At 47.8% G+C, this 25700-nt stretch overlaps 1 protein-coding gene, 1 long non-coding RNA gene, 1 other non-coding gene and 1 pseudogene across 11 annotated transcripts; 2 read left to right on the forward strand and 2 right to left on the reverse strand.

The window, feature by feature from the left end:
- Window positions 1-4439: 4439 nt before the first annotated feature.
- On the reverse strand, window positions 4440-7227 carry LOC102540382 (cell division cycle-associated 7-like protein pseudogene; annotated as a pseudogene).
- TRNAV-CAC (transfer RNA valine (anticodon CAC)) lies at window positions 5665-5736 on the forward strand. Its single transcript has one exon. It is a non-coding gene; the product is annotated as a tRNA-Val (tRNA).
- A 6114-nt stretch (window positions 7228-13341) lies between the features above and the next one.
- Window positions 13342-21062, reverse strand: LOC140687147 (uncharacterized). The gene is made up of 3 exons (XR_012061292.1): window positions 20159-21062; window positions 16344-16457; window positions 13342-15541 (listed from the first exon to the last, which is right to left on the reverse strand). It is a non-coding gene; the product is annotated as an uncharacterized lncRNA (long non-coding RNA).
- Window positions 19855-25656, forward strand: ACHE (acetylcholinesterase (Yt blood group)). Of its 9 annotated transcripts, none has more exons than XM_072943180.1 (6): window positions 19855-19971; window positions 21074-21266; window positions 21557-22646; window positions 23006-23490; window positions 24272-24441; window positions 25317-25656. In XM_072943180.1, exons 3-6 carry the CDS (start codon window positions 21582-21584, stop codon window positions 25436-25438), a joined length of 1842 nt encoding a protein of 613 aa, XP_072799281.1. In that variant the 5' UTR covers window positions 19855-19971; window positions 21074-21266; window positions 21557-21581; the 3' UTR covers window positions 25439-25656. The 9 variants fall into 9 exon arrangements, with proteins under 9 accessions (XP_072799281.1, XP_072799280.1, XP_006219215.1 ...); XM_072943179.1 differs by lacking the exon at window positions 25317-25656 and adding an exon at window positions 24554-25310; XM_006219153.3 differs by lacking the exon at window positions 21074-21266 and having other exon boundaries at window positions 19863-19971; window positions 21560-22646.
- The last annotated feature ends 44 nt before the right edge of the window (window positions 25657-25700 follow it).

Here is a 25700-nt window from a genome sequence, read left to right on the forward strand (position 1 = left end):
CTCCCCCAAGAAGTGACTCAGGGGAGACTGGGAACATTAGGCCAATGTGCTTCCCATCCTCTCCTCTGTGTCATGATCTGAATTGTGGTTGCGGTTGTCACTGATGGTATCTGGTTGTAGGAGTCAAAGTGCTGACCTGAGTTGTCTCTGAGGTCATGGTGATGGGGTAAGGGACGTTGATTTGCACGTTGGCAGATGAAAAGCTAATATACCTGGCTTTGAGACAAGTGGAAGCCAATAATGATTGGTATACAGTCAGGAGATGTCAGGTTATGCTGAGATAACAAACAATCCTAAAGACTCAGTAGCTTACAACAGCAGAGGTTTAATTCTCACTCATGCTACTTGCCCATCTCAACATCCGTGCTCTTTACTCAAGGATCCAGGCTGATGCAGCAGCCCCTCTCTGGGACATTGCCAGTCTCAAGGCAGTGGGAAGTGACAGATAACAAAACCACAAGCTGACTCTTAAAGCTTCTCTACAGAAATGACATGTATCCCTTCCACCCACATTTTGTTGGTTACAGCAAGTCATGTGGCTGTAGGTGAGTTTGACAGGACAGGGATGTAAAATACTTCAGCAGGGAGAGGCACCACAAGTCTGACACCAAGCCTGATATCAGTGAGGAGGGAGGGTATAATCCACCCCCAAGGAAAGAAAGTAAACATACCAAACAATTATACAACCTACCACAGCTGGGATCATAGTCCTAGTTTCTCCTAGTCAAGATGCCATCAGTGACACAGGCAGACAGGATCGAACCCCTGCTGAGTCTTTGTTGTTTCTCAGAGCGATACTAATGGAGATGGTCCCTGTGATGGTAGAATTAGGAGGATCAGATGCGGTGCTGGTGAGCTCAACCCAGTAGCCAAGGATATTGGAGAACCATCCACAGTGAAAGAGGGGAACTCCAGTAGTGAAGAAATTGGACACTGCAGTCATGTTTGGAAAGTCCTCCCAGAACTGAGAAGATCTGACAACATGCTCATAGAAGCACCAGCAGTGATGACTATCAATTGGAAGAAGATACCTTCAACACTGGGTCTTGTGTCAATATATGGAGTGGTGTAAGATGGTAACAGTGGGTGTCACTTCTGGACACTTTGTAGAAGGGATAAGAGAGTAATGGAAAGAATTTTGATACCAGTAAGTGAGAGATAGTAGGATATGATCTTTCATATCCTAAACTCAAGAAATAGGGTAATATTGTTCTAGTCAAGATGGCAGAGTGGTAGGACCACAAGCCTGCCTCTCCTTGTGACTACAATGAAACCACAGCTGAATGCTAAACAACCATCGAAAAAAGACTGGAACCTAGCAAAAAAGATCTTCTGCAACTGGAAACATAAAGAGGGACCACAGCAGGATGGTAGGAGGGGCGTGCTCATGATACAATTGGGCCCCATACTCCCCAGGTGGGCGACCCACAAGCTGAAGATTTGTTAAGTTGCAGAGGCCCTCCCACAAGAGTGAGAGCTCTAAGCCCCACGTCAGTCTCCCCAACTTGGGTCTTGGCATTGAGAAGAGAAGGAGACCCCAGGACATCTGGTTTTGAAGTCCAGGGGACCGTGGCTCTGGGAGCCCCACAGGACTAGGGGAAACAGAGACTCCATTCGCTTGAGAAGCATACACGGAAACTCACGTGCACCAGGTCCAAGGGCAGACGCAGTGATTCATAGGAACCTGGGCCAGACCTGCCTGTTGGATTTGCAGGGTCTCCTGGAGAGATGGGGGATGGCTGTGGCTCACTCAGGGGACATAAAAGCTGATGGCTGACATTCTGGGAGTGTTAATCTACATGAGCTTTCCTGGAAGCTGACACCTTGATTGTATCATTAGCACCAAGACCTAACCCCACCCAACAGCCTGCAGGGAAGCCTCAGGACAAACAACATACAGGGTGGAACACACCCACACCCATCATCAGATTTCCTAAGGCACAAAGGCCTCTAGACACAGCTCTACCCACCAGAGATCCGGGACCAAGTTTCACCCAGCAGTGGGCAGGCACTGACTCCTCCTGCCAGGAAACCTGCATTAGCCTCTAATCCAGCCCCATCCACCAGGGGCAGATACTAGAAATAAGAAAACAATAATATCAAAGCCTGTGGAAGGAATCCACAAACGCAAAAAGATGGGCGATATGAGGCGGCAAAGGAATATCTCCCAGGCCAAGGCACAAGATAAAACCCCAGAAGAAATAAGTGATGAGGAGATAGGTAATTTATCTGAGAAAGAGTTTAAAGTAATGATGGCCAAGATGTTCAGAGAAATCAAGAGTAGTATAGATGCACAGAGTGAAGGTTTTAGGAAAGAGTTAGAAAATATAAAGAATATCCAAACAGAGTTGAAGGATAAAATCACTGAAATGAGCAACACACTAGAAGGAACCAAGAATAGACTAAAGAAGGAAGAACGGATCAGTGAGCTAGAAGACAGATTAGTGGAAACCACTACTTCAGAACAGAAAAAAAGAAAAAAAAAGGAATGAGGATAGTTTAAGAGGACTCTGGGACAACATGAAGCACTCTAATATTTGCACTATAGGGGTCCCAGAAAGAGAGAGAGAAAGGACCTGAGAAAATTTTTGGAGAGATAATAACTGAAAACTTCCCCAATTTGGGAAAGGAAACAGTCACCCAAGTCCTGGAAGCACAGAGAGTACCACACAGAATCAACCCAAAGAGGAACACACCAAGGCACATAGTCATCAAACTGCCAACAATTAAGGATAAGGAGAAAACAATAAAACTAGCAAGAGAAAAGCAACGAATAACATACAAGGGAGCTCCCATAAGTTAATCAGCTGATTTTTCAGCAGAAACTCTACAGGCCAGAAGGGAATGGTACAATATATTTAAAGTGATGCAAGGGGGAAACTTACAACCAGAAATACTCTATCCAGCAAGGCTCTCATTCAGACTTGATGGAGAAATCAAAAGCTTCACAGTTAAACAAAAGCTAAAAGATTTCAGCACCACCAAACCAGCTCTACAACAAATGTTAAAGGATCTTCTCTAGTCATCAAACCATAAAAAAAGGGGGGGGAACAAAAAGAAGAAAAAGAAGAAAAAAGAGACCTACAAAAGATTGCTTTGGTTGTTCGGGGTCTTTTGTGGTTCCTTATAAATTTTAGAATTGTTTATTCTAGTTTTGTGAGGAACGTTCCAAGTATTTTGATGGGGGTTGCGTTGGATCTGTGGATTGCTTTGGGTAGTGCGGCCATTTTGATAGTGTTGATTCTGGCAATCCAAGAGCACAAGAAATCTTTCCATTTCTTTGTGTCATTTCAGTTTTCAGAGTATAGGTAACCTCATTGGTTAGGCTTATTTCTAGGTATTTTGCTGTTTTTGATGTAATGGAAATGTCTCTGCCATTATAAAATTCTGGTTTTTGAAGTGAAAAAAAAAGTGAATGAAGGGCTGCAAATGGCAAAGTATCCTTCTTTTCTATGGGTGAGTTGTATTCCATTATATATATATTTATATGCTGCATCTCCATTATCTACTCAACTACTGATGTGCACTTAGGATGCAATTATAAATAATCTTGCTGTTAATAGCAGGGTGTAGGTATCTTTTTGAATTAATTCTTATTTTGTGGTTGGCTTTATTCCTTTGATAACTATGTAAGTTTAAAAAGCTAAAGCTCTAAACGTTCTTAGAAACAATGAACAGTACATGTATGTAAATTTAAAAATATATGTGCAGTAATAAAAAAGATCTATCAAGCCATCAAAGACATAGAAGAAACTTAAAGGACACATTAATAAATGAACGAAGCCAGTCTGAAAAGGCTACAAACTGTACGATTCCAACCAAGTGACATTCTGGAAAAGGCAAAGCTATAGAAACAATAAAAAGATCATGGTTTCCAGGGGTCTGGGGAGAGGGAGGGAGGGAGAAATGAATAGATGGAGCACAAGGGATTTTTCGGGCAATGAAATTATTCTGTATGATACTATAGTGGTGGCTATATGTCATTATGCATTTGTCAAAGCCCATAGCATGTACAACATCAAGAGTGAATCCTAGTGTAAACTATGGACTTTGGTTGATAATAATGTGCCCATGTTGGTTCATCGATTGTACCAAATATGCCACATTGATGAGGGATATTGAGGGTAGGGGAGAATATGTGTGTGGGTGGGGAGGACTATGTGCGTACTCTGTAATTTCTGCTTAATTCTGTTGTGAACCTGAAACTGCTCTAAAAGACCAAAGTCTATTTTTAAAAAAAAGGAATAGGGTAATATTGAGGATAAGAATCCATTCACAGAGGAATAAGTATAGTATATGTGAATTCATTTATGTGAATTTTTTAATGTGACAAAACCAGAACTTTCTTACCTACAACAATCAGAGGATTGATACCAACACGCAACCCTTGTGTTTTTGCCATAGGTACCAGATGGGACCCCGCGTCAGGAATCATTGTTAACACCCACCTCCAGGAGTTCAGGCCCGCGATGACAGTCATCTTTGCAAAAGCCATACCCAGGGACAGACAGGAATCCAAACACACCTACAAGTGCCCTGTGTACAAAACCAAAACAAGGGACCCCAACTACATCTGGACCTTCAGGTTGAAGAGCAAAGAGAAGATGGTCAAATGGGTTCTGGCAGGCATGGCTCTGCTACTAGAAAGTATAAAATGGCCCTCATGCTGGGACTCCTATTCCTCCAGCCTTGGCCAGAACACAGTGAGGCTCTGTCATTGTATCTCTGTTCTCGTGCACATCAATTTATTCTACTGAGAGGCCTAAAACATATTCTGGCTTACGTAACTTTAAAGAAACTTAAATGTGCATTAATTTTTTAAACACCATTTCTGAAAAGTAGAGAAGGGGGAGAAATAGAGGCAAATGTAGAAAAATACTGGAAACCTATTCAGAATCTGTTCATTTTTAGCTTTCCCCAGTACCCCTCGACTCCCCCATCCCACAACACCAAAAAGTACAGTATTTCTCACCGTTTCATCAAAGTTCCACTGAACACACATTTAACCTCAAAAATAACGTGGCTGGAAGTTTTCCAGTCCGTATGTGGGATTTTAGTTATTGCAGATAATAAAATCTTTTTAAATTAAAAATTAGCCCTTATATTCTTTTAAAATATAGAAGCAACTGGCCCCTAAATGAAGAGGCAGCGGCTTCTGCTGGCCAGGAGCCTTCCAATGCCTCCAGTGTCGGAAATGTCCAGTTTTCGTTTGAGTCTTAATAAAAATAAAACTCTAGTTCCATGGTTAATTGCACTTCGTAATTTAGGGGAACATTCTTCAATATACATTTCCAATGACCCAGAGCAGGTTAAACTATGTAGTTTGAACTATGGGCACTTGTGATAAGGTAAACTAAAGGGGCTATAACCTCTGTAAAAACCTGACCTCAAGCCTGGGAGGTAAAAGGTCAAGGCAACAGGAATAATTAAACAGAGTCAGAGGCAAGAGTGGCTCATTCAAGGCTCCCTGTGGAACTTTCCTGGAACTTTCCTTAAACTTTAAGTCCATTTAACTGTGCTTTTTAATCATCTGCAAATGATTTTAACAATTCAGTATAGAAATAGGTTTGTGTACACATGTATATAGATTCCTTTGCTGTCTTCCAGAGAAATCTTTTTAAGCATATAAACCAATCTTTAAAAAAAAAAAGTATTTGGGTGGGGGAGGGTATAGTTCAGTGGTAGAGTGCGTGCTTCACATGCATGAGGTCCTGGGTTCAATCCCCAGTACTCTCATTAAAAAATAAATACATAAATAAATAAACTTAATTACCTCCCACCCACCCACCAAAATGGGGAGAAACAAACAATAAAAATGTATTTTTAAAAACTAGTATTTGGATCTATAAAGAATTTCTGTATAAAACACAACTGTAAAAATCTTAAGCACAAAAGATACGGACTCCATGGTGAGTAGCCTGGTTCTTCTTTCTCTTAATTTGTGTTTTACCAGCTGCTCCTGTAAATTCTCCAGATATTCCTTAATGTTATTATAACCATAAAATGATCCACAGGCAGGACCTGCAGGACTGCCCTCCCACCCCACTGCAGCTCTGGTTCCGACACTCGGTCTTGGTATAGATGGTCTTCTGCACACACTGATGGCAAGTGTTACCCAGAACTTTATCATAGCTTTAACTCCAACAGTTACAGCCACATTCTCTAAGTCCTCTTCAGTGATAGCCTCCACAGGCGGAAAGAAAATATACAGTGACTTCGTCTATGCCCCTGGCATCCCTCCCTTCCCCTCAATTGTCTTTCTGCTTCTGAAACAGCAGAACTTCTGCAAACTTAGCGGTGAAGTTCTCCACAGAGAACCTGTCCTGAGCCCATGTGCGCGCTCTGGACCAGGTTCATGCGCCACGTGATCTGTCCCTCTGAGAAGTCCCGCCTCACTGTTTTTTTCTTAGAAACTGAGTTTGGGGTTGGGACTGGGAAGAAATCTGGCATCAAGTTCAATTTGGCCAATAACTGGCAAACATGGCTTTGTTCTTGATGTTCATGGTCCTTTTCAGCAGAGAATCCCAGCTCTCCCGGACTGCATCCCTGGAGTCGTCCACAGACTCAGAGGCAGAATTTCTGCTTTCCTTCCCAGGTCTGCAGCTTGTCTTTCTTCCAAGAATTGCTTTTCAAAAAATCGTCCTGTAAGTGTGAGCCAGAAAACAATGGTTCAGAATAATTGTTCTTATCAGAATTTTTTTGCCAGCTTCTTGGTGGGAAATTGAAAAGATACTCAAAGACCAAAACTGTTTCTTCTAGGTGTAGCTTTTTCTTCATCATCGTCCTTGTTCTCACTCATGTAAGATGCTTTACCACCATCATTCAAATCTAACTCCACGAGCATTACTTCTGGGTTACTATTAACATTCAGATATCACTCTCTGTAAATCCTTCAGAATCTTCCCTCTCTGACTCAGTGTCCTCTATAAAAAAAATTCTTAGCTCTTCTATGAAGTATTTGGAGTGGAAATGCATATCCTGCTTCCCTAACACCAGAGACTCAAAACTATCACAGCTCTCCTCTGATGATAGGATTTCCATGGGAACATCATCTTGGAAACCAACAAACTCTTCCTCATCACCGGGGGCATTAAAGATGTCACCTACTTCTTTAGAGGTCTGTGAGTGAGTCGCCAACTCCATTCTTCCCCACAGGGCTTAGGCCTCCTCCCAGCATGTAGCCAGGGGAGACTGGCTTGCTATGGGAGAATACCCACTCCAGCACACCACACACACTCTATAGGAATTTTTTAAAGGTTAATCTACACCCCAATGTTCATAGCAACACTATTTACAACAGCCAAGACACAGAAACAACCCAAATGTCTATCAACAGATGACTGGATAAAGAAGATGTAATATATACATATCTATATGCAATGGACTACTACTCAGCCATAAAAAAGGAATAAAATAATGCCATTTACAGCAACATGGATGGACCTGGAGATCATCATTCTAAGTGAAGTGAGCCAGAAAAGAGAAAGGAAAATGCCATATGATATTGCTTATATATCTGAATCTTTAAAAAAAAAAAGAGAGAGAGGACACAAATTAACTTACCTACAAAACAGAAACAGGCTCACAGATGTAGAGAACAAACTTATGGTTACCAGGGATTAAAGGGAATGGGAAAGGATAAATTGGGTACTCAAAATCCGCACCTCTTGGGAGTAATGGAAATGTTAGCTATCTTGATTGTCGTAGTAGTGGTTTCACTGGTATATACATCTATCAAAATTCATCAGAGTGTACATCTGAAATACATGTAGTCCACTGTACAGGAACTATACTACAATAAAGACACTAAAAAACAAAAAATAAAAATAAATCGTGGTTGTGTTTAAAAAAAAATAAAGTCTATTTTGTCTGAAAAAAAGGTTAACCTAACAATAGTTTGATTAGGAGTCTATATATGTACAGTAATGCTATAGAGAAAATCGAAGTAATTATTAACACAAAATTCAGGAGAGAGTTATCATGGAGGAGAGAGGTGTATGCAATTGGTGAGAAGCAACTAGGGGGTTTCTAAAGTATATGACATTCAGTTTCCTAAGCTGGGTGGTGGGTACATAGATGTTCTTTTATTACTATTATTCTTTTATCTGCAGGTGTGTGGTTTTTTTCCCCACGCTTTTTGTATGCATAATATATTTCTCAATTAAAAAAATAATTTAAGGGAATAGACAGTAACATAACACATTCTAAATAATCAAATACCCAAGCTTATTTTATTGAAATAAAAAACAAGATAGGAATGCTCATTACTGCCATTATTATTTCAACATGGTTTGTGGTGTTTTAACTAATGTAATAAGGCAAAAAATGAAAACAAATCTTTGGCATATACAATACAAAAAAAGTTAAATGTCCCAAGTTTTTGCTGATGAAATAATTGTATAATTAGAAAATCCAAAGATGTTAGTGAAGGAAAAAACTACTATATTAATGAGAGGCCTTGATAAGGTGGCTGGATATAATATAAATAGTTTTCTCCCTTCTTGAAACAACCAGCTAGAAATGGAAACTGGTAAAAAATGTTCCTTTCACAATAGAAAAGCGAATGGAAAAATATTTAGAAATACATTTAACAAGAAAGAACATATCTCATATGAGGAAATCTATAAAACTTAATTCTAGGGCATAAAGCAAGACCTAAACAAATGGAAAAGATATATCAAATTCTTGGGTATAAAGATTTTACAACAAAAATATGTCTTCTAAAATTAATGTGTACACTTAATCCCAACATCTTAATTAAAATTACTTTTAATTTTTAATTAAATTAAAATTCAATTAATTAAAATTTAAAATTTAAATTAATTAAAGGATTGAACATTTTTTAATGAATACAATTACCTCAAAGTTCATGGAGATGAGCAAATGTCTAAGAATATATTAGAAGATTGTGAAAAATAATTGTGAGAAGGCTTACCTTGTCATATTTTGAAACATACTACAAAACTATAGCAAACCACATAGTATGGTGTTGCCATGAGAATAAGCAATAGATCCATGAAACAGAATGGAGAATTCAGAAATTAATTCAATTATCTTAATATACAACAAATTTAGAATTTAATTCTGATGAAAGAATGGTTTATTTAATAACACAACTGAACATCCACAGCAGAAAATAAAGTTAGATATTTATGTTGCAACATTTAATGTTAAAACAAACTAAATCAAAAAAAGAAAAATTTTTTTAAAAAACTAAATCAAAGACATTTTAAAAAACTAAAAATTGTAGAGGAAAATTTAGGAGACTATGTGTATGATTCGGAAGCTGAGGAAACTATTTTAATCAAAATGAGAAACCTAAAAGCCACAAAAATAAAATTTGCCATATCCTATACATTAAAAAGTAACCTTCTGAGAGGAAAAGATATTAAGAAAATACAAAATAGACAAAAAACAGATGAAGGGAATTACTTGCAATATGAATGACAGATAAAGGGTTACTATCTGTACTACACAAAGAGCATTTATACGTTGACATTTAAAAGACAAATTGTTCAACCCTATCCTCATGGGCACTGTATATTTAATGTCTCCAAAGATACTTTCCTGATTGACAATATGCTTCTGTTGGTTCTTTAAGTTTCCTTGTAGTATGTTTATCTTGTTTTGTTTTATTTTGTTTGAGATATAATTGGTATAGCATTATATTAGTTTCAGGTGTACAACATAATGATTCAACATACATATATATTGTGAAGTGATCACCACAGTAAGTCTATTTAACTACACAAAGTTATTAATTTTTTTCTTGTGGTGAGAACTTTCAAGATTTACTTCCTTAGCAACTCTTAGCAACTTCCAAATGTATAATAGAATATTGCTAACTGTTGTCACCATGCTGTATATTACATCCCCAGGACTTATTTTTTTAATAACTGGAAGTTTATACCTTTTGACCACCTTCACCCATTTTACCCACACTCCACCCCCTGCCTCTGGAAACCACCAATCTGTTCTCTGTATCAATGCATTTTGGTTTTGTTTAGATTCCACATATAAGTGAGATCATTCAGTACTTGTCATTCTCTGTCTGAGTTATTTCATTTAGCATAATGCCCTCAAAGTCCATCCATATTGCTGCAAGTAGCAGGATTTCCTTTTTTTATGGATAATAAAGTTATATTAGATATATAATATTAGATTATGTGTGTGTGTGTGTGTGTGTGTGTGTGTGTGTGTGTGTATTTACCACATTTCCTTTTCTATTCATCCATTGTTGGATATTTAGGTTCTTTCCACGTCTTGGCTATTAATAAATAATGCTGCAATGAAAGTGAAGGTATAGATATCTTTTCAAGTTAGTGTTTTGCTTCCTTTGATAAATATCCAGAAGTGGAAATGCTGGGTCATATGGCTGAATCATATTTTTAATTTTTTGAGGACACTCCACACTGTTTTCCATAGTGGCTACACCAACTTACATTTCCACTCACAACACACAAGTGTTCCCTTTTCTCCACATCTTCTCCAACACTTGTTATTTCTTGTCTTTTGGATAACAGCCATTTTAAAGGGTGTAAGGTGATATCTAACTGTGGTTTTGATTTTCATTTCCCTGATTGTTAGGGATGTCGAGCACCCTTCCATGTACCTGTTGGCCATCTATATGCCTGCAGCATATTTGTGATATAGGAATGTCACAGGTAAAATGCTTTTCAATATATTTGTGAAACTTATGTTTCCATGTAAAGTTTGTTCCTGGTGAAATTTTTTCCATTAATCAATGCCCCTCCTTCTGTCTCTCTCTCCTGACACCTCCCCTTCTTTGTTTGTTTTATGCATACGTATTGATTCCCAGGATAAAATCAAGTGCTTAGCTCCCACTGCTCCGGAGCCTAAGATCATAAAGGGGCATTTCAAGTGGCAGCCAGTTATGGTTTTAACTTTCTTATTGGCAGTTTTATTTTATCACCACAGCTTTAATGCAGTTTCTATAAATTCATTGTAGGCTTTATGATTTGACGCAAACGCTCTAACCCAAGAAAAGAAAGTGCGTGGGGCGGGGCAGGGGAGGTAGGAAGGGAGTGGAAGAACAAGAGCTAGCCAGCTTCGGTTTGCAATATGAAATGACATTATCACTATCGTTTCCAACTCTAACGAGGACTAACACCTTCATTTACTTAAGTACAGGACTTACCCTCTTGGGAGGGATGCTCACGTTAAGTTGGAGAAATGCATGCCACCACTTACACATTTACGGGGTTAAAAAAAAAACTCACAAAAATCTTGTGCTAATATTCCTCACATCATAATTGATATCTGAGGATTACGTATGTATAAGGAAGCCCAGGTCAGCTCGAGGACTTTCCTGATGTTTCAACAAAGTGAACAAAATGATATCAACTCAAGGAAGTGGAGTCCTACCTTTCCCTGGCATCGATCTCTTCTCTCTTACCCAGTCTTCTTCCTAGAGTCTGGCGTGTCAGCAAGCTCTGTTAACACCAGCCTAGCCCATACAGGCGGTCTGGGAACAAATGCTGCTTTCCTATAAATATGGAGGTTGTCACTGGCCTGTTGCTCAAGAGTGCCAGCAGAACACTGAACATTAAACACTCCCATGAAACAGGATTGAAGTTTCAGGCCAAAATTAATGAAACTGAAAGAACTATTTGCTGAGTATGCCAGACTCAGTTTTCACTTACTGTTAGTTATAGTCTTGCTGCTTCCAAACTCTTGTTTTTGTTTTGTTTTGTTTTATGGTTGAAAGTTACTTTTGTAAAAGTACGTATTTATAAGTACAAGTTTGCTCACAGGATTTTTTGTTTGTTTAAGAAATTAATGGACAAGTCACCTTTTGGCTTTGGAGAACCTCAGTTCTCGCTGAGTTTCAGGGTTTGTTTTTTTTTCAATCGTGTTGTCTAGTTCAATATCCAGCTAGAACTATGTTTTTAGGTAAATGCTTTTGCCTCCAAGCCTCAGGAATGTTTTAGAAAGTAAACCTTTTTTCCCTGTTGGTAATTTTAAAGGGTAGGCTTCAGAGTTTTATTTTAATAGTTACATTCTCTAACTGCAGTCTCCAGGAGCTGTAACATGACTGGCCCTGGTGAATTTGTTGAAGTGTGCATTTTATTCAAAAGTGATATTTAAGATAAAATATATACTATATACATAGATATCCAGAAGACTTGGTTTGTGGTACACAATATCAGATTACTAAATAACTGTTATAGGTAATATTTGTGTCACACTCTTTATTCATGGGTATTGCTTTTACAATTCAGTTCTACTCTTATGATGTAAATGAATGCTGTGTTTAAGAAAAAAAATTACCAGGTCCAGTACCATTCTTATCCTTTATGCTACAGGGAATTTAGTTTAACGAGTTTAAAATAAAACATTGTTTATTGGACTATTAAAAGCAAAGTACTTCTTCTCAAGTTCACATGGAACACTCACCAAGACAGAGCACATTCTGGACCATAAAACACACCTGAACAAATTTAAAATAAAAAGTATACAATGTCTGTTCTCAGACGACAATGAAATTAAACTAGAAATCAATAACAGAAAGATAACTGGAAAACACCAAACTATGTGGAGATTAAACAGTACACTTCTAAGTAACATGAGTCAAAGAAGAACTCTCAAGAGAAATTTTAAAATATTTTGAATGAAATGAAGAGGAAAACACAACTTATCAAAATCTGTGGGATGTAGTGAAAGCAATGCTTAGAGAGAAATGTATAGCATTGAATGCATATATTAGAAAAGAAGAAACTGAAGGAAAAAAAAAGATTAGAGGTAGGGTATAGCTCAAGTGGTACAGCACATGCTTAGCATGCATGAGGCCCTGGCTCAATCCCCAGTACTTCCTCTAAAAATAAATAAACCTAATTACCTCCCTGCCCCCTAAAAAACCTTAAAAAAAAAGAAAAAAAAAGAAAGATCTAAAATTAATCATCTAAGTTTCCACCTTAGGAAACTAGAAAAAGAAGAGTAAATTAAGTCCAAAGTAAGCAGAAGCAAAGAAATAAGAATTAGAGCAGAAGTCAATGAAATTGAAAACAGGAAATCAACAGAGAAAGGTCAATGAAAACAAAAGCTGTTTCTTTGAAAAGATCAATAAAATCAATAAGCTTCTAACCAGGTTAACTTAGTAACAAGAGAAAGGACACAAATTACTAAAATCAGATTTGAAAGAGGGGACATCACTACAGATCTCATGGACATTAAAAGGATAATAAACAATTCTATAAACAACTCTATGCCCATAAATTTGATAACCTAGATGAAGTGGATCAGTACCTGTCTGGTTCACAAACTAGCCCTCGTACACTCAGGGCAAGGAGAGACCAAAGAAAGAGGCAGACCACTCCAGCATGTAGGTGGCAGTTTTAATGAGCAAGAGAACTTACTCACTACGCTTGTCTAGGGCCACACACATGATGAACAGTTTTCTGCACCCACCTGTCATATCTTTAAAAAGTCTTGAAAATGGCTCCCACTGAGGGAACAGTGGGGAGAGCATACATTCCAACCACAGGTCAGGATGAGGGGGAGCTTCTGACTGCCCAGGTCTAGTTCTTGGGTCAACACACAAAGTCCCCCATGATCCAAACCACTGATTTACTAGGTCCCCTAGGCTGGGGGTTGCATCACTCAGGGTGTTCACTTGTGTCCTCATGTGATTTAATAAAGATGACACATTAGCAGATTCATCAGATACGAACACACAATATACTGTTTGGATAATGGCACAGATGCCTCCTTGCAAAGCTGTAATAATGTCCAAGACCCTTCTATTTTAGAGGACTTTTTTTTTCTCTTTAGAGCTATTTCAGCATTCAGTGAAGACAAGCTTTGTTGGCTATCATTTAAGTTTGCTAGGTGAATTTAGAACCCTATAATGTCCTCCAGGACAATGGAGGGAACAAGGACAGCAGCCAAATGATTCTATCTGTAGAAAACAGAACATGCCCAGCTGGTCTTGAGGAGGAGATTGGCAGCTTTAGGAACTTGACCTGTACATAACATGCATGTTGGCCGGAGGAGGCAGCAATGTCAGGCATGAGGGGATGGACTGGGGGCAGGATATGCCAGACCAGGTCTCCGCCTTCACCCCTCAATGGTGCATGTTCCATTCCATGTAGAGCGTGTTTCAACAGGTCCAGCTTGCAGCCGGACAATAAGAGCCCACCGGAGACTGAGTACTTCCCCCTCACCCAAGGGTGCCAAGTAATTCACCCATCCTAGTGAGACATCCCATTGAAAATTCCGGTAGATAATGCCTTTCCAGGCATGATAGGGCTTGGTTTTCTCAACAGCATAGCACACTGATTCGTGGTGAGAGTCAGGGCAATGGCTGTCTCCCACCACTTCAATCCCATACGTATTATGTATGAAATGAATTAAATGATTAAATAGTACTTTAGTCCACCTGGCCAAGGTGGTTTTTAACCTGTTAGTAATTTAATATGCTGCTTTAATATTTCATTCTTCTTTTTTACCAACCCTGTTACCTGCAGATTATAGGGAAGATGGAACCTCCATTCAGTGTCATGTTCTTTTACTCCGTCTTGCACATCATGGCCTTCGAAATGTAGCCCCCCCAATCACTGTCTGTTCAGCAAGGGTGTCCGTACAATGGTACTCAGTTTCTCCGATCCCCTAATGGTGGTGCCTGGTTTGCATAGTGACAGAGAAAAGCTTGGATTGAGCCAGACACAGGGTCCACACAAGCCAGGATATATTTAGAACTCTCACTTGGAGGGAGGCCAATATAATCAATTTGCCAATCCCTTACCAGTTGGAGCTCCGATGGATGGCCCCATGCTCCTTTGGCAGTTGCCTTGGGTGTTGTTTAGAACTCGTAGGATGTATTGTTACTGCATTAACCAAAGCACTGTATTTCAAGGGCAATCCAGCATCCTCGGCAATACGCCATCTCACCTAGGCACTGAGGTAGGTACCGAATCTACTGTATGTACTGAAGTGTCCGTTGCTAGGGCTCATATCCAAACTAGGGCACCAGCTCCTTGATTGATGGGGTGGGTCAGTGCCTTATGAGCTGGGATGTGGAAAACAGCGAGAACTGCCTCATGCTCTTGCAGGGGAACCCAAATGTCCCTCCATACATCCTGATCCCATAAGGGCCCATTCATGAATCATCCACCCCTTGGCTTCCATTGTCCAAGCCATGCCACAGAGTCAATCTCTTTAGAACAGCCCTGCGCAAAGGGCTAACAACTGGAGCTCCAGCCCAACCGCTCAGTTCAGCCCACTGTCTGCTACAGTTTTTTCTGAGAGCACCACCTGGAGGAGCACATGGACACTGCCAGGAGCTGTTGTCGGAGTAAATGGGCTTTCTCTTCCCTTTCAGAGCTGGGACCAAAATCCTAGGAGCACTCTCCTCTTCTGTCGTCTCTGCCAGTCTCTGACCCATACCTTCCATAGTCACAGACACATCTAATTCAAATGGAATTCCTGCGTGGGAGACACCCCGAGCTACTTCACTAGTATTTTGCCTTCTCAAAGGTGGCTCGCGGTTCTGATCCACAGTCCCATACATGCGTTTGTTGACCTGGCATAGGGATGGAGGCACTGAGTGAGGTGGAGAATAAAAGTCCCAAATCCCTACAAAGCGTGCATCTCCTTTACATTCTTAGGGGTTGGATAGGCTTGCATCTTACCAGACACTGTTTCTGGGACAGTACGCATCTCACCCAAATGACTCCAAAAACGTTACAGTGGTGCCTGGGCCTTGAATTTTCTCTGGGTTCACCACTCATTTCCCTCACAGATATTCCAACAAAGGCTGAACCAGAGACAAGTCTTCACGTGTTAACATCCATCCTCTGTGTAACAGGCCCATTTTACTGGCATGGGGAAGGGGAACAGCAACAGCTCCCCAGCCCCCATCCCATGACACAGGGTGGAGCTGTGCAGGAAACCGGGGAAGCACTTGGAAGGTCCCTTGTTGCCCCTCCCATGTGAAGGCAAATTGGTCTTGTGACTCAGTGGCCAGGGGATACTGAAAAAGACATTTGCTAAGTCTGCTATCAGACGGTAGTGACTCCTGTTCGGTCCATGCTGTATGTGCATCCTAGGACTGTGGCCAAGGTGTCTAAGACACTGGTGGTGTTGGGCACAGCCTCACATATAGGGAGTACTATCTTGGTCAGTTCTCGGTGGTCCAGCATCATCCACAGGAACCGTCTGGCTTTTTCACCAGGCATCCTAGGCTCCTGAAAGGACTATGGGCAGGGCGTGCAATACCCAATCAGTACAATTCGTGGATAGCTTCTCCTATCTTCTTATGCCCCCTACCCAGGAAATGTAAATTGCTTGACAGTTACCACTCTTCGAGGGAGGGGCAAACTTACCGGTCTCCAGTTGGTGTTTCCCCTCAGCACTGGTTTGATTAACCCAGAAGCAGAATTCACAGATAGAGGGTTGCAGAGGTTGACCTTGTAGGACGCCAAGGCCCACTATGTGCTCTGTATTGGAGAGGAAAAAAATCTCATATTCTCTGGGAGTAGAAAACCTAATTCAGTGTCAGAAGGGCCTTCCTGACCATAACTGTTTGCCCTCTGTAACAACTGAGGGGGCCAGAAAATGGAGGGTGACCGTGTACTAGAGCTCAGCTCTCGTATCCACCAGACCCATCACCTTTTGTTTATTTCTGGGGGACCTGCAAATAGTGAGGTCAACATGAGGCCTCTGATCAACTCCAATAGCCCTCACCTGGAGGCAGTTGTGGCCCGCATCCTATTCCTGATATGTGGGAGGCATCCACCTCAAACAGGACTGTATTCCTGAGACCTCTGCTGGAGCAGGCAGGGCATCAGGAATGGGAGGGACAGATGGGGCAGGTCTGAACTGTGCAGGTCTTAAGGCTTTCCACAGTTTGACCCACCCAGCACTGTGTTGTCACTCCATCTGTTCAGGAGGGGTCCCCACAGCCATGAAGTCAAACCACATTTGCTTCCAGGTTATTTTTCCCAGACCCTTTACAGATGATTAGGATAGCCCTTTTGGCTTTCTGAGCCCCATCTCAGTCCCTGGTCTTCCCCTCAGCCTGTACTCATTCCCAGGATTTGTCAGTTTCTCCCAGATCAGCACTGGATTGCCCAACATCATAAATATCCCGCCTCACAACTGGGCTCAACAAAGACATCGCATACCATACCAGGTGGTGGGGGCTGACTGGAAGTATTTTAGCTTTCATCCCGTTCATTATTTGTAATAGACAAAAAAAGGAACCAGATCAAATGTCCATCAACTGATGAATGGGTAAACAAAATATAGTATTATCCACATAATGGAATATTACTTAGCCCAAAAAATGAAGCTGTGATACATAATACAACATGGATAAACCTTGAGAACATTATGCTAAGTGAAAGAAGCCAAACACAAAGACTATATAATGTATGATTCCATTTATACAGAATGTCCAGAATAGGCAAATCTATAGAGAAAAAAGTAGATTAATGGTTGCCAGAGAGGCTTGCTCCAATGCCCTGTGGATCTCCCAATACCTGCACCCTTTATCCTGGCTCAGGTGGTCCCCTGCTAGTTTAAAAACGCTCTGAGACGGGGACACAATCTGGGTGGTCTCCTCCACCCTCATGATCCTGGGACAAACTGCAGGCTGAGGATGCACAACAGCCTCTCAGGACATTCCCCAGAGCTGCTTGCAGCTCCAGACCCTGGCCTCCTTCTGCAGCCCCCATCACACAGGCACAGAGCCTGCATGCCCCAGGATCCATGCAGACTTGCGGATTCTTCTAACTGGACAGCCAACTGACCCCTCCATGACCCAGGGCCTGGGGAAGCACATCAGGGGCTCCAGCTCCAAGAGCAAGACACCCTCTTCGGATCCCAATCTACCCTACTACGGGGCCTGCCTGCCCTTCCTCCCATCTCCCTGGTACAGCCCTGCCCCTGCCCTCCCCACGCTTGGGGAAAGGGGAGGAGGTTACTGATATCAACGGCTGCATCCTCTTCCTGCCCCAGACTCTCCAGCATCTTTGGATGCATCTCCCCCTTCCCTCTCTTGCAGTCTGACCTTTCATATTCCAGCCCTCACCCCCAGAAAAGATAAAGTTCTAACTGGCTTCAGAAAGCTCCACAACCTGCCTTACCCTTACCTCCCATTGATTCCCCCCCCCCAAGGTACTGCCCCACCGACGCCATTCCCATGCAAGTAGGAGTCAGTACTGACCTCTCCAAGGAGGTCTCTGCTGGGGCAGCTACTAGAAAGTGCCCTGTCCTTCCACCTTCTAAGCTATTACTACTTCGTAACTTTGGGCTATAAGCTGTCCCCTATCTTCATGGTCCAGGCCGAGGAGCTCAGGCGCCTGCGTGGCACAGCCCGTTTTGGAGAGTAACAGGGAGGCAAGCCCCCATCACCCCCGAGGTCTTTAGGGGCTACCCCAGTTTCCAAGGCTAGAGAGGCTGCCTTCGGCGCCACCTGGCGGCCACCGCCCAAAACCGCAGAATGGACCCAGGGCCGAGTCCCGCGCCTGCGGGGGGTCAGTTCCCGCGGGGCGAGCGGGCAGGCTCGGGGGCGGCCAGCTTGGAGAGTCAGGACCACGCGGCCAGGGTGGGGCACGCGTCTGGATTCGGGCGGACTCCGCGACCCTCGCGAGACCCCGAGACCCGGTGACCACGGCCCCACGCCAACGCGGACGTGAATGCAGACCCAAACCCAGAGCACTGCGGGGCGCTCGGCGGCCGAGTGAGTGTGCGCGCGCGCGCCCGCCCAACGCAGCGCCCGCACCGCCGCGCGCGCGCACGCACGCCCCGACGCTCGCCCGCGCCGGCCGCTCTACCACGCAGCCAGCGAGAGTGCGGCGGGCTCTCGAGCAGGCTGGCCCAGGCGGGGAAGGGGCTTTCCCGCAGCGCACTCTTGCGGGCACACCGCTGCCCACTTTTTCCACCCTCACCTCGGGCGTGGGGACGCTGCCGAGGCCTCACCGTCCTTTTGGATGACCCCCTGCAGGGCGGGACCTGGGGGTCCGTGCGGCCCAGGCCCCTCCGACCAGGCTGGGGGCGCCCGGGCCAGGCCGCTCCCACCTGCTGGCCGCGGCGGCCAATGAGTGCCTGGCCTGGTGATGTCATGCCCCGACCGGACCCTGGTGACGAAAGTCCGAGGTCACCCGTCAGGGAATCAGCGCAAACCCACCCGCGGGGGTTCCGGAAGTTTCCACTGTGGCGGCGGAGTGCGGCCTCGCCACGCAGCCTTGCGCGTGCCCCCACGTTGGCCTTCCTTCTCCGGTCCTGGAGTCACCTCTCCCTCCCCCAGAGGGTCTCCTTCTTCCATGGTGGCCCCTTTCATGTCCCCTCGTAGTCTCATGTTCACATTCCCACAGGTGTTCCCTCATCCCAGGAGTGTCCCGCGTCACCTTTTCTCCACTGGTGCTACCTAGACCGCTGAGAGGGTCCTCAGCCACACTTTCACGTGGCGGTCCTCCCATGCCACCCCAGCTCTGTCGTGGCCAGGGATGCTCATTTATTTATTCGGCCCCCAGCCCCGACTTAATGTGTCCAAGTGTGTCCGTCTGTGAATGTCCGTCACTGCGCTTGGCTCTGGCTGTCACTGCATGAGACCGTCCATCTGCATGTGTCTGTCTCGGCGGGCTTCAGTCTGTCTCTCCCTGTGGGTGTCCGCGCCGCCGCTGCGGGTCTTTCGGTCGTGTCTGTCACTGCGTGTCTATCCGTCTGCCGGCGTCTGTCACCGGCGTCCGTCTGGGCCCCGGGGTCTCTGGGTCTGGGCTCCCAGAGAAGGAGGGAGAGGGAGGGGAGGGCAGCCTGGGGAGGCGGGGAGGGGCGGGGGCGGAGACTGTGGGCGGGGGCAGGCGGGGGCGCCGAGCGGCCCGGAGGGGGTGTGTGCGGGGGGCCGGAGGCGGCGGCTGTCAGAGTCGGCTCAGCCTGCGCTGGGGAACATCGGCCGCCTCCAGCTCCCGGCGCGGCCCGGCCCGGCCCGGCTCGGCTCGGCCACCTCAGGTGAGTCTCCCGCCCCGCCCGGGACCCTCCCCCGCCCCGCTGCCCATTCGGCGTCTTGGGGACTGTGCGCTCCCAGAGGGACCCAGGCCCTTAAACGGGACGCTCACCGCGTCCCGGGGCCTGCCCAGCGACGCCCCCCGCCGCCCCACACTCATCCTTAACTCTCCCCTCGTCGCCGCATACTTACGGTTGCCCGCGCGGGAGACGGCAGCCCGCAGGGCCCTCCGCCACCTCTGCTCTCGAATTCCTGTGGGGACCCCCGAGCGCCGCTGGCCCTTCTCGCCCCCAAGTGTGGGACCACTGGAAGGCGCCCCCTGCTTGGGGCAGAATCCGAGCTGCGCAGGTTCCTGGAGTCCGACTGGGCTCCCCTGGATCCCGCGATCCCAGCGCCCCCGCGCAGCGCCCAGCCGAAGCCCCCTCCCAGGCCCAGGCGTCCCCTCCCGCGGGGACTCCGTCTCTATTTTGGGGGAAGGGGAGGCTTAGCGGAAGCCCCGAGTTATAATTAGCCTCACTCGGGTTTCCTAGTTAATCTCGATCACCACCACCCCAGCTCAGGGCAGAGGGGGCTGGGTGAGGGGTGACCGGCGGGAGAGGGGGGAGTTCCGACCCGGGGAATTTTGATCCCTTGGCTGGAGATGCCGGAACCGCAGCAGCTGCTGCCCCAAAATAGCGCCCCCGCCCCTGAGGCCGGGGATCTCCGGAGCTCCGAGAATACAGGCGTCCCGGCCCGCCCTTCAGACCCCTCAGCCATGCCCGCAAGCCCCCAGACCTCCGCCCCAAGTTCCCAGCTCCTGGACTCGGGGCGGGGAGCGCCGTCCTTTTCTTGGTCTCTACTGCCCCCCGCTGGCGGCAGCGTGCACCGCAGCATCAGATGGATGGAGGACTCGAGTCCTGGGGGGCCAGGGCTGGCGAGCCTGTTCGCTGAGGCTAGACGAAGGGGGTGCGCAGTTGACAGGCACCCGTGGGTACCAGCGCGCTGTGCCAGACAGTGAATGAAGCAGGGCTGGGTGGGGCAGGGTGTGGAGTAAGCAGGATTTGGGGTTCCCCAGGACCTGTGACTCCCACACCCTGAATGCCCAACCCAAATACACCCCGCCCCCAGGGCCTCGGCCCTGGCCAACGCAGGAGAGGCTGCGTCTTCACGCCACCTCAAGCTCCCCCATCGGCGCCTCTGTCAGTGAGGGCCCCACCCCTGTCTGGTGGCCTGTGCGTGGCCTGCGGCCTCTGGTGCTGGTACTAGCACTGCTCACCGCTCGCACTGGGCCCAAACCGGTCCACCCAGCTGAGGGAAGGAGGTGAGGGTGGTGGGTCTTCTGCGGGGCAGGGGAGGGTATTGCTTGGCAGGTCTGGGTCTGCTCCTTGCATTTGTCTGTCCGTGTGTGTGTCTGATCTCTGTCCCCTGTTGCTTCTTACTGTCTGCGTCCTTGTCTCTGCCTGTCTCCCTCTCTCCATTTCTGTGCTCTCTCTGCCAACCTGCTCCACCTCCTCTGCAGCTCAGTGATAACCCCTGGGCAAGAGTGTTACCTAATCATCTCCTCCCTCCTGGCAGCCTCAAGCCTTCACCCTCTGCCTTTCTTTCTCCCAGCAGACGCCTGCCTGCCCTGGCAGCCATGAGGCCCCCGTGGTGTCCCCTGCACACGCCCTCCCTGGCTTCCCCGCTCCTTCTCCTCCTCTTCCTCCTGGGAAGAAGGGCAGAGGCTGAGGGCCCAGAGGACCGAGAGCTGCTGGTGACGGTGCGTGGGGGCTGGCTGCGGGGCATCCGTCTAATGGCCCCTGGGGGGCCTGTCTCTGCCTTTCTGGGCATCCCCTTCGCAGAGCCACCTGTAGGCCCCCGTCGCTTTCTGCCACCAGAGCCAAAGCGGCCCTGGTCAGGGGTGCTGGATGCCACAGCCTTCCAAAGTGTCTGCTACCAATATGTGGACACCTTGTACCCGGGCTTTGAGGGCACCGAGATGTGGAACCCCAACCGTGAGCTGAGTGAGGACTGCCTCTACCTCAACGTGTGGACACCGTACCCTCGGCCTGTGTCCCCCACCCCTGTCCTCATCTGGATCTACGGGGGTGGCTTCTACAGCGGGGCCTCCTCTCTGGACGTGTACGATGGCCGCTTCCTGGCCCAGGCCGAGGGCACAGTGCTGGTGTCCATGAACTACCGGGTGGGAGCCTTCGGCTTCTTGGCCCTGCCAGGGAGTCGGGAGGCCCCAGGCAATGTGGGTCTACTGGATCAGAGGCTGGCACTGCAGTGGGTGCAGGAGAATGTGGTAGCCTTCGGCGGGGACCCAACTTCAGTGACTCTGTTTGGGGAAAGTGCAGGTGCCGCCTCCGTGGGCATGCACCTGCTGTCCCCACCCAGCCGGGGACTGTTCCACAGGGCTGTGCTGCAGAGCGGTGCACCCAATGGGCCCTGGGCCACCGTGGGTGTGGGAGAGGCCCGCCGCAGGGCCACACTGCTGGCCCGCCTCGTGGGCTGTCCCCCGGGTGGGGCTGGTGGCAATGACACAGAGCTGGTGGCCTGCCTGCGGACACGGCCAGCTCAGGATCTGGTGGACCACGAATGGCACTTGCTGCCTCAGGAAAGCGTCTTCCGCTTCTCCTTCGTGCCTGTGGTGGACGGAGACTTCCTCAGCGACACGCCCGAGGCCCTCATCAATGCTGGAGACTTCCACGGCCTGCAGGTGACTAGTGCTGGTCAGGGTGGAGCTGGTTCCTCTAGGCCTGTTCTCCCACCTACCTCTCCCCCTGGGGACTCAGGCTTAAGGGCTCCTCAAGACCCACTCCCAAAGGCCCAGGCTTCTGGGCCCCATGGCCACCTCCTCTTCCCTGTGGGCTCAATCCTGGGGTGGTCAGTGGGACAGAGAGGAATGGAAATGTGTGTATATTTCCTCTTTCTCTTTCCCTTCCCCAATCTTGCACTCTCTTCCTCGCTGGTTCTGGGTCTATAACTGTTCATCTCTCTGGCTGTTTGTCCATTTGTTTCTGTCTGCCTGTCTGTCTGTGCTTCCCCTACCCCCATCCCTCCATCCTGTCCCCCCAGGTGCTGGTGGGTGTGGTGAAGGATGAGGGCTCCTATTTTCTGGTTTATGGGGCCCCAGGCTTCAGCAAAGACAACGAATCTCTCATCAGCCGGGCCCAGTTCCTGGCCGGGGTGCGGGTCGGGGTCCCCCAGGCAAGTGACCTGGCTGCCGAGGCTGTGGTCCTGCATTACACAGACTGGCTGCACCCTGAGGACCCGGCGCGCTTGAGGGAGGCCATGAGTGATGTGGTGGGCGACCACAACGTGGTGTGCCCCGTGGCCCAGCTGGCTGGGCGACTGGCCGCCCAGGGTGCTCGAGTCTATGCCTACATCTTTGAACACCGTGCATCCACACTCTCCTGGCCCCTCTGGATGGGGGTGCCCCATGGCTACGAGATTGAGTTCATCTTCGGGCTCCCCCTGAAGCCATCGCTGAACTACACCGACGAGGAGAGAACCTTTGCCCAGCGACTGATGAGATACTGGGCCAACTTCGCCCGCACAGGGTCAGCAGTACTGAGGGGAGAAGGGTCTTTGGGAGCCAGAGGAGCAAGAGGGGGACAAACAGACAAGAGAGAGAAGGAGACAAGCAGAGACAAATGGAAAGGGCGGGGTGGGGGGGGCGAGTTCACAAAACAAAGGAGACAAAGGGAGAAAGAGGACACAGGAGACCCTGGGAGAACGGAAAGAGGAAGGCAGGATGGCAGATCCTCATGAGACAGGACAGAGCAGAGGGAGAAGAGCAGAGCGACAAGGAGAGACAGACTAAGGAATTAGTATAGCACTTAGGAGCCTGAACTGTGGAACCGATCAGCTGGACTGGTGGTGGTTTTGTTAGCTGGGACACATTTGTGCACACACACACACACGCACAGTTTATCTGAAGAAAGGGACCATAAATTCGACATCACATGGATGTCAGCAGAAGTAAACACGGTGTTTGTAAAGAGAGGATTGGGCCTGATATATAGGAAAGGCTCAATAAATCATAGAAAATTTTTGAATGGGAAAAACAAAGATAAAGATGGAGCAAAGAAACTGAGGGAAAAGAAGAGGGACAACAGAAAGAGGCAGGGCCTGAGGGAGGAGAAGTCCCCAGACGATGGGGTATGTTGGAAAAGAGAATGTATTAATCAGGTCCTGGGAGGGAGAGGATGGGGCTCCCCCTGGAGCCTAAGACGGCACGGGTCAGGAAGCAGCCTGCCGCCGCCTCCTCTCCATCTGCATTCCCCAGCCCCCAGGGTGGGGCGGGCTTTCTGAGGCTGAGCCTTCCCTTTCCTTCCGCAGGGACCCCAATGACCCTCGGGACCACAAAGCCCCGCAGTGGCCACCGTACACGGCGGGAGCCCAGCAGTACGTGAGCCTGAACCTGCGGCCGCTGGAGGTGCGGCGAGGGCTGCGCGCCCAGGCCTGCGCCTTCTGGAACCGCTTCCTACCCAAATTGCTCAGCGCCACCGGTACGCAGGGGCCAGCGGGCAGGGGCTAGGCGGAAGTGGGGGAGAAAAGGGGCGCGGAGAGAGAGAGGGAGGTGGGAGCCGGCCGGGTGTAACCCGTCTCTTCTTCCCCCAGCCTCGGAGGCCCCCTGCACCTGCTCAGGCCTCGCCCACGGGGAGGCTGTCCCGAGGCCCAGGCCCGGCCTCCCCCTACCCCTCCTCCTCTTCTTCCTCCTCCTCTCCCGGTTCCTGCGGCTGTGACCACGGCCTCTTCCCTCTCCGGCCTCAGGGGGCCCCTCCTCTAATGAGTGGTCGGACCGTGGGGAAGGGCCCCACTCAGGGATCTCCGACCCAGCGCCCCCTCGCTCCTCAAACCGAGAAACTCAAACTGGACAGGGCGGGGGTGGAGGGTGGGGAAGGACACCTACGACCCATCTCAGGGACCCACACGCCTTTGTTGTTTAAATGGAAACGAAAAAGCCTATTTTCTTTTTCTACAAAATTATTCTTTGGAGCCTGAGCTTGGTGTTGCGGGGAGAGGGAGGCCCTGGGGCTAGATAGCACCCCACCGTGGGGCTATAACCGCCAACCATTTCTGTCTCTTCTCTTTTTCCCACCAACCCACGGATCCTCCCCTCTCTGATCCCGTCCGTCCCCCTGTTTTCCGGTCATTTTCTCCCCTCCCTCCTTCTTCCCGCCATCCTTGTCTGGCCCCGCCTCTACCCTTGTCCTCCCTCTGATCTTGTCTTTCGCATGTTCTCCTGATCCTCTTTCCACCATCCCACGTGGCCTCCTACATTCTCTGTGTGTCCTCCCTGAATTCCCTCCCACCCCGCATGTCCGTTCCCGTCCTTCCCCGTGTCCTACCCCCACCCACTTGCCGGGCACCCTGGCCGCAGACACTCTGGACGAGGCGGAACGCCAATGGAAGGCCGAGTTCCACCGCTGGAGCTCCTACATGGTGCACTGGAAGAACCAGTTTGACCATTACAGCAAGCAGGATCGCTGCTCAGACCTGTGACCCAGGCGGGACCCCCACGACCCCCTGCCCTGCCCGCCAGCCCCCCAGCTGTATATACTATTTATTTAAGGGCTGGGATATAACAGGATCCCTAGACCTTGCCCGCCCTCTCACCCTGACTTTCCACCAGGGCTCCCTGCCCTCTGCATGTCTCGGGCCGAGCCCCCTCCCCCGCGGTGCCTTCGCCCCTCTGGGCTGCCAATAAACTGTTACAGCCACAGGAGTGTGCGCGACTGGGGAGCGGGGGTCCAAGCAGAAGGCC

Source organism: Vicugna pacos, chromosome 18 (genome assembly GCF_048564905.1).
Source record: "Vicugna pacos chromosome 18, VicPac4, whole genome shotgun sequence".
NCBI lineage: Eukaryota > Metazoa > Chordata > Mammalia > Artiodactyla > Camelidae > Vicugna > Vicugna pacos.

What these genes read in the sequence shown, in the direction of transcription:
- ACHE (XM_072943179.1), top strand. Translation starts at nt 21,582, where the DNA reads ATGAGGCCCCCGTGGTGTCCCCTGCACACGCCCTCCCTGGCTTCCCCG. An exon ending in GCCAACTTCGCCCGCACAGG is followed by an intron (nt 23,491 to 24,271) that starts GTCAGCAGTACT and finishes TTCCTTCCGCAG; the next exon opens with GGACCCCAATGACCCTCGGG. An exon ending in CAAATTGCTCAGCGCCACCG is followed by an intron (nt 24,442 to 24,553) that starts GTACGCAGGGGC and finishes TTCTTCCCCCAG; the next exon opens with CCTCGGAGGCCCCCTGCACC.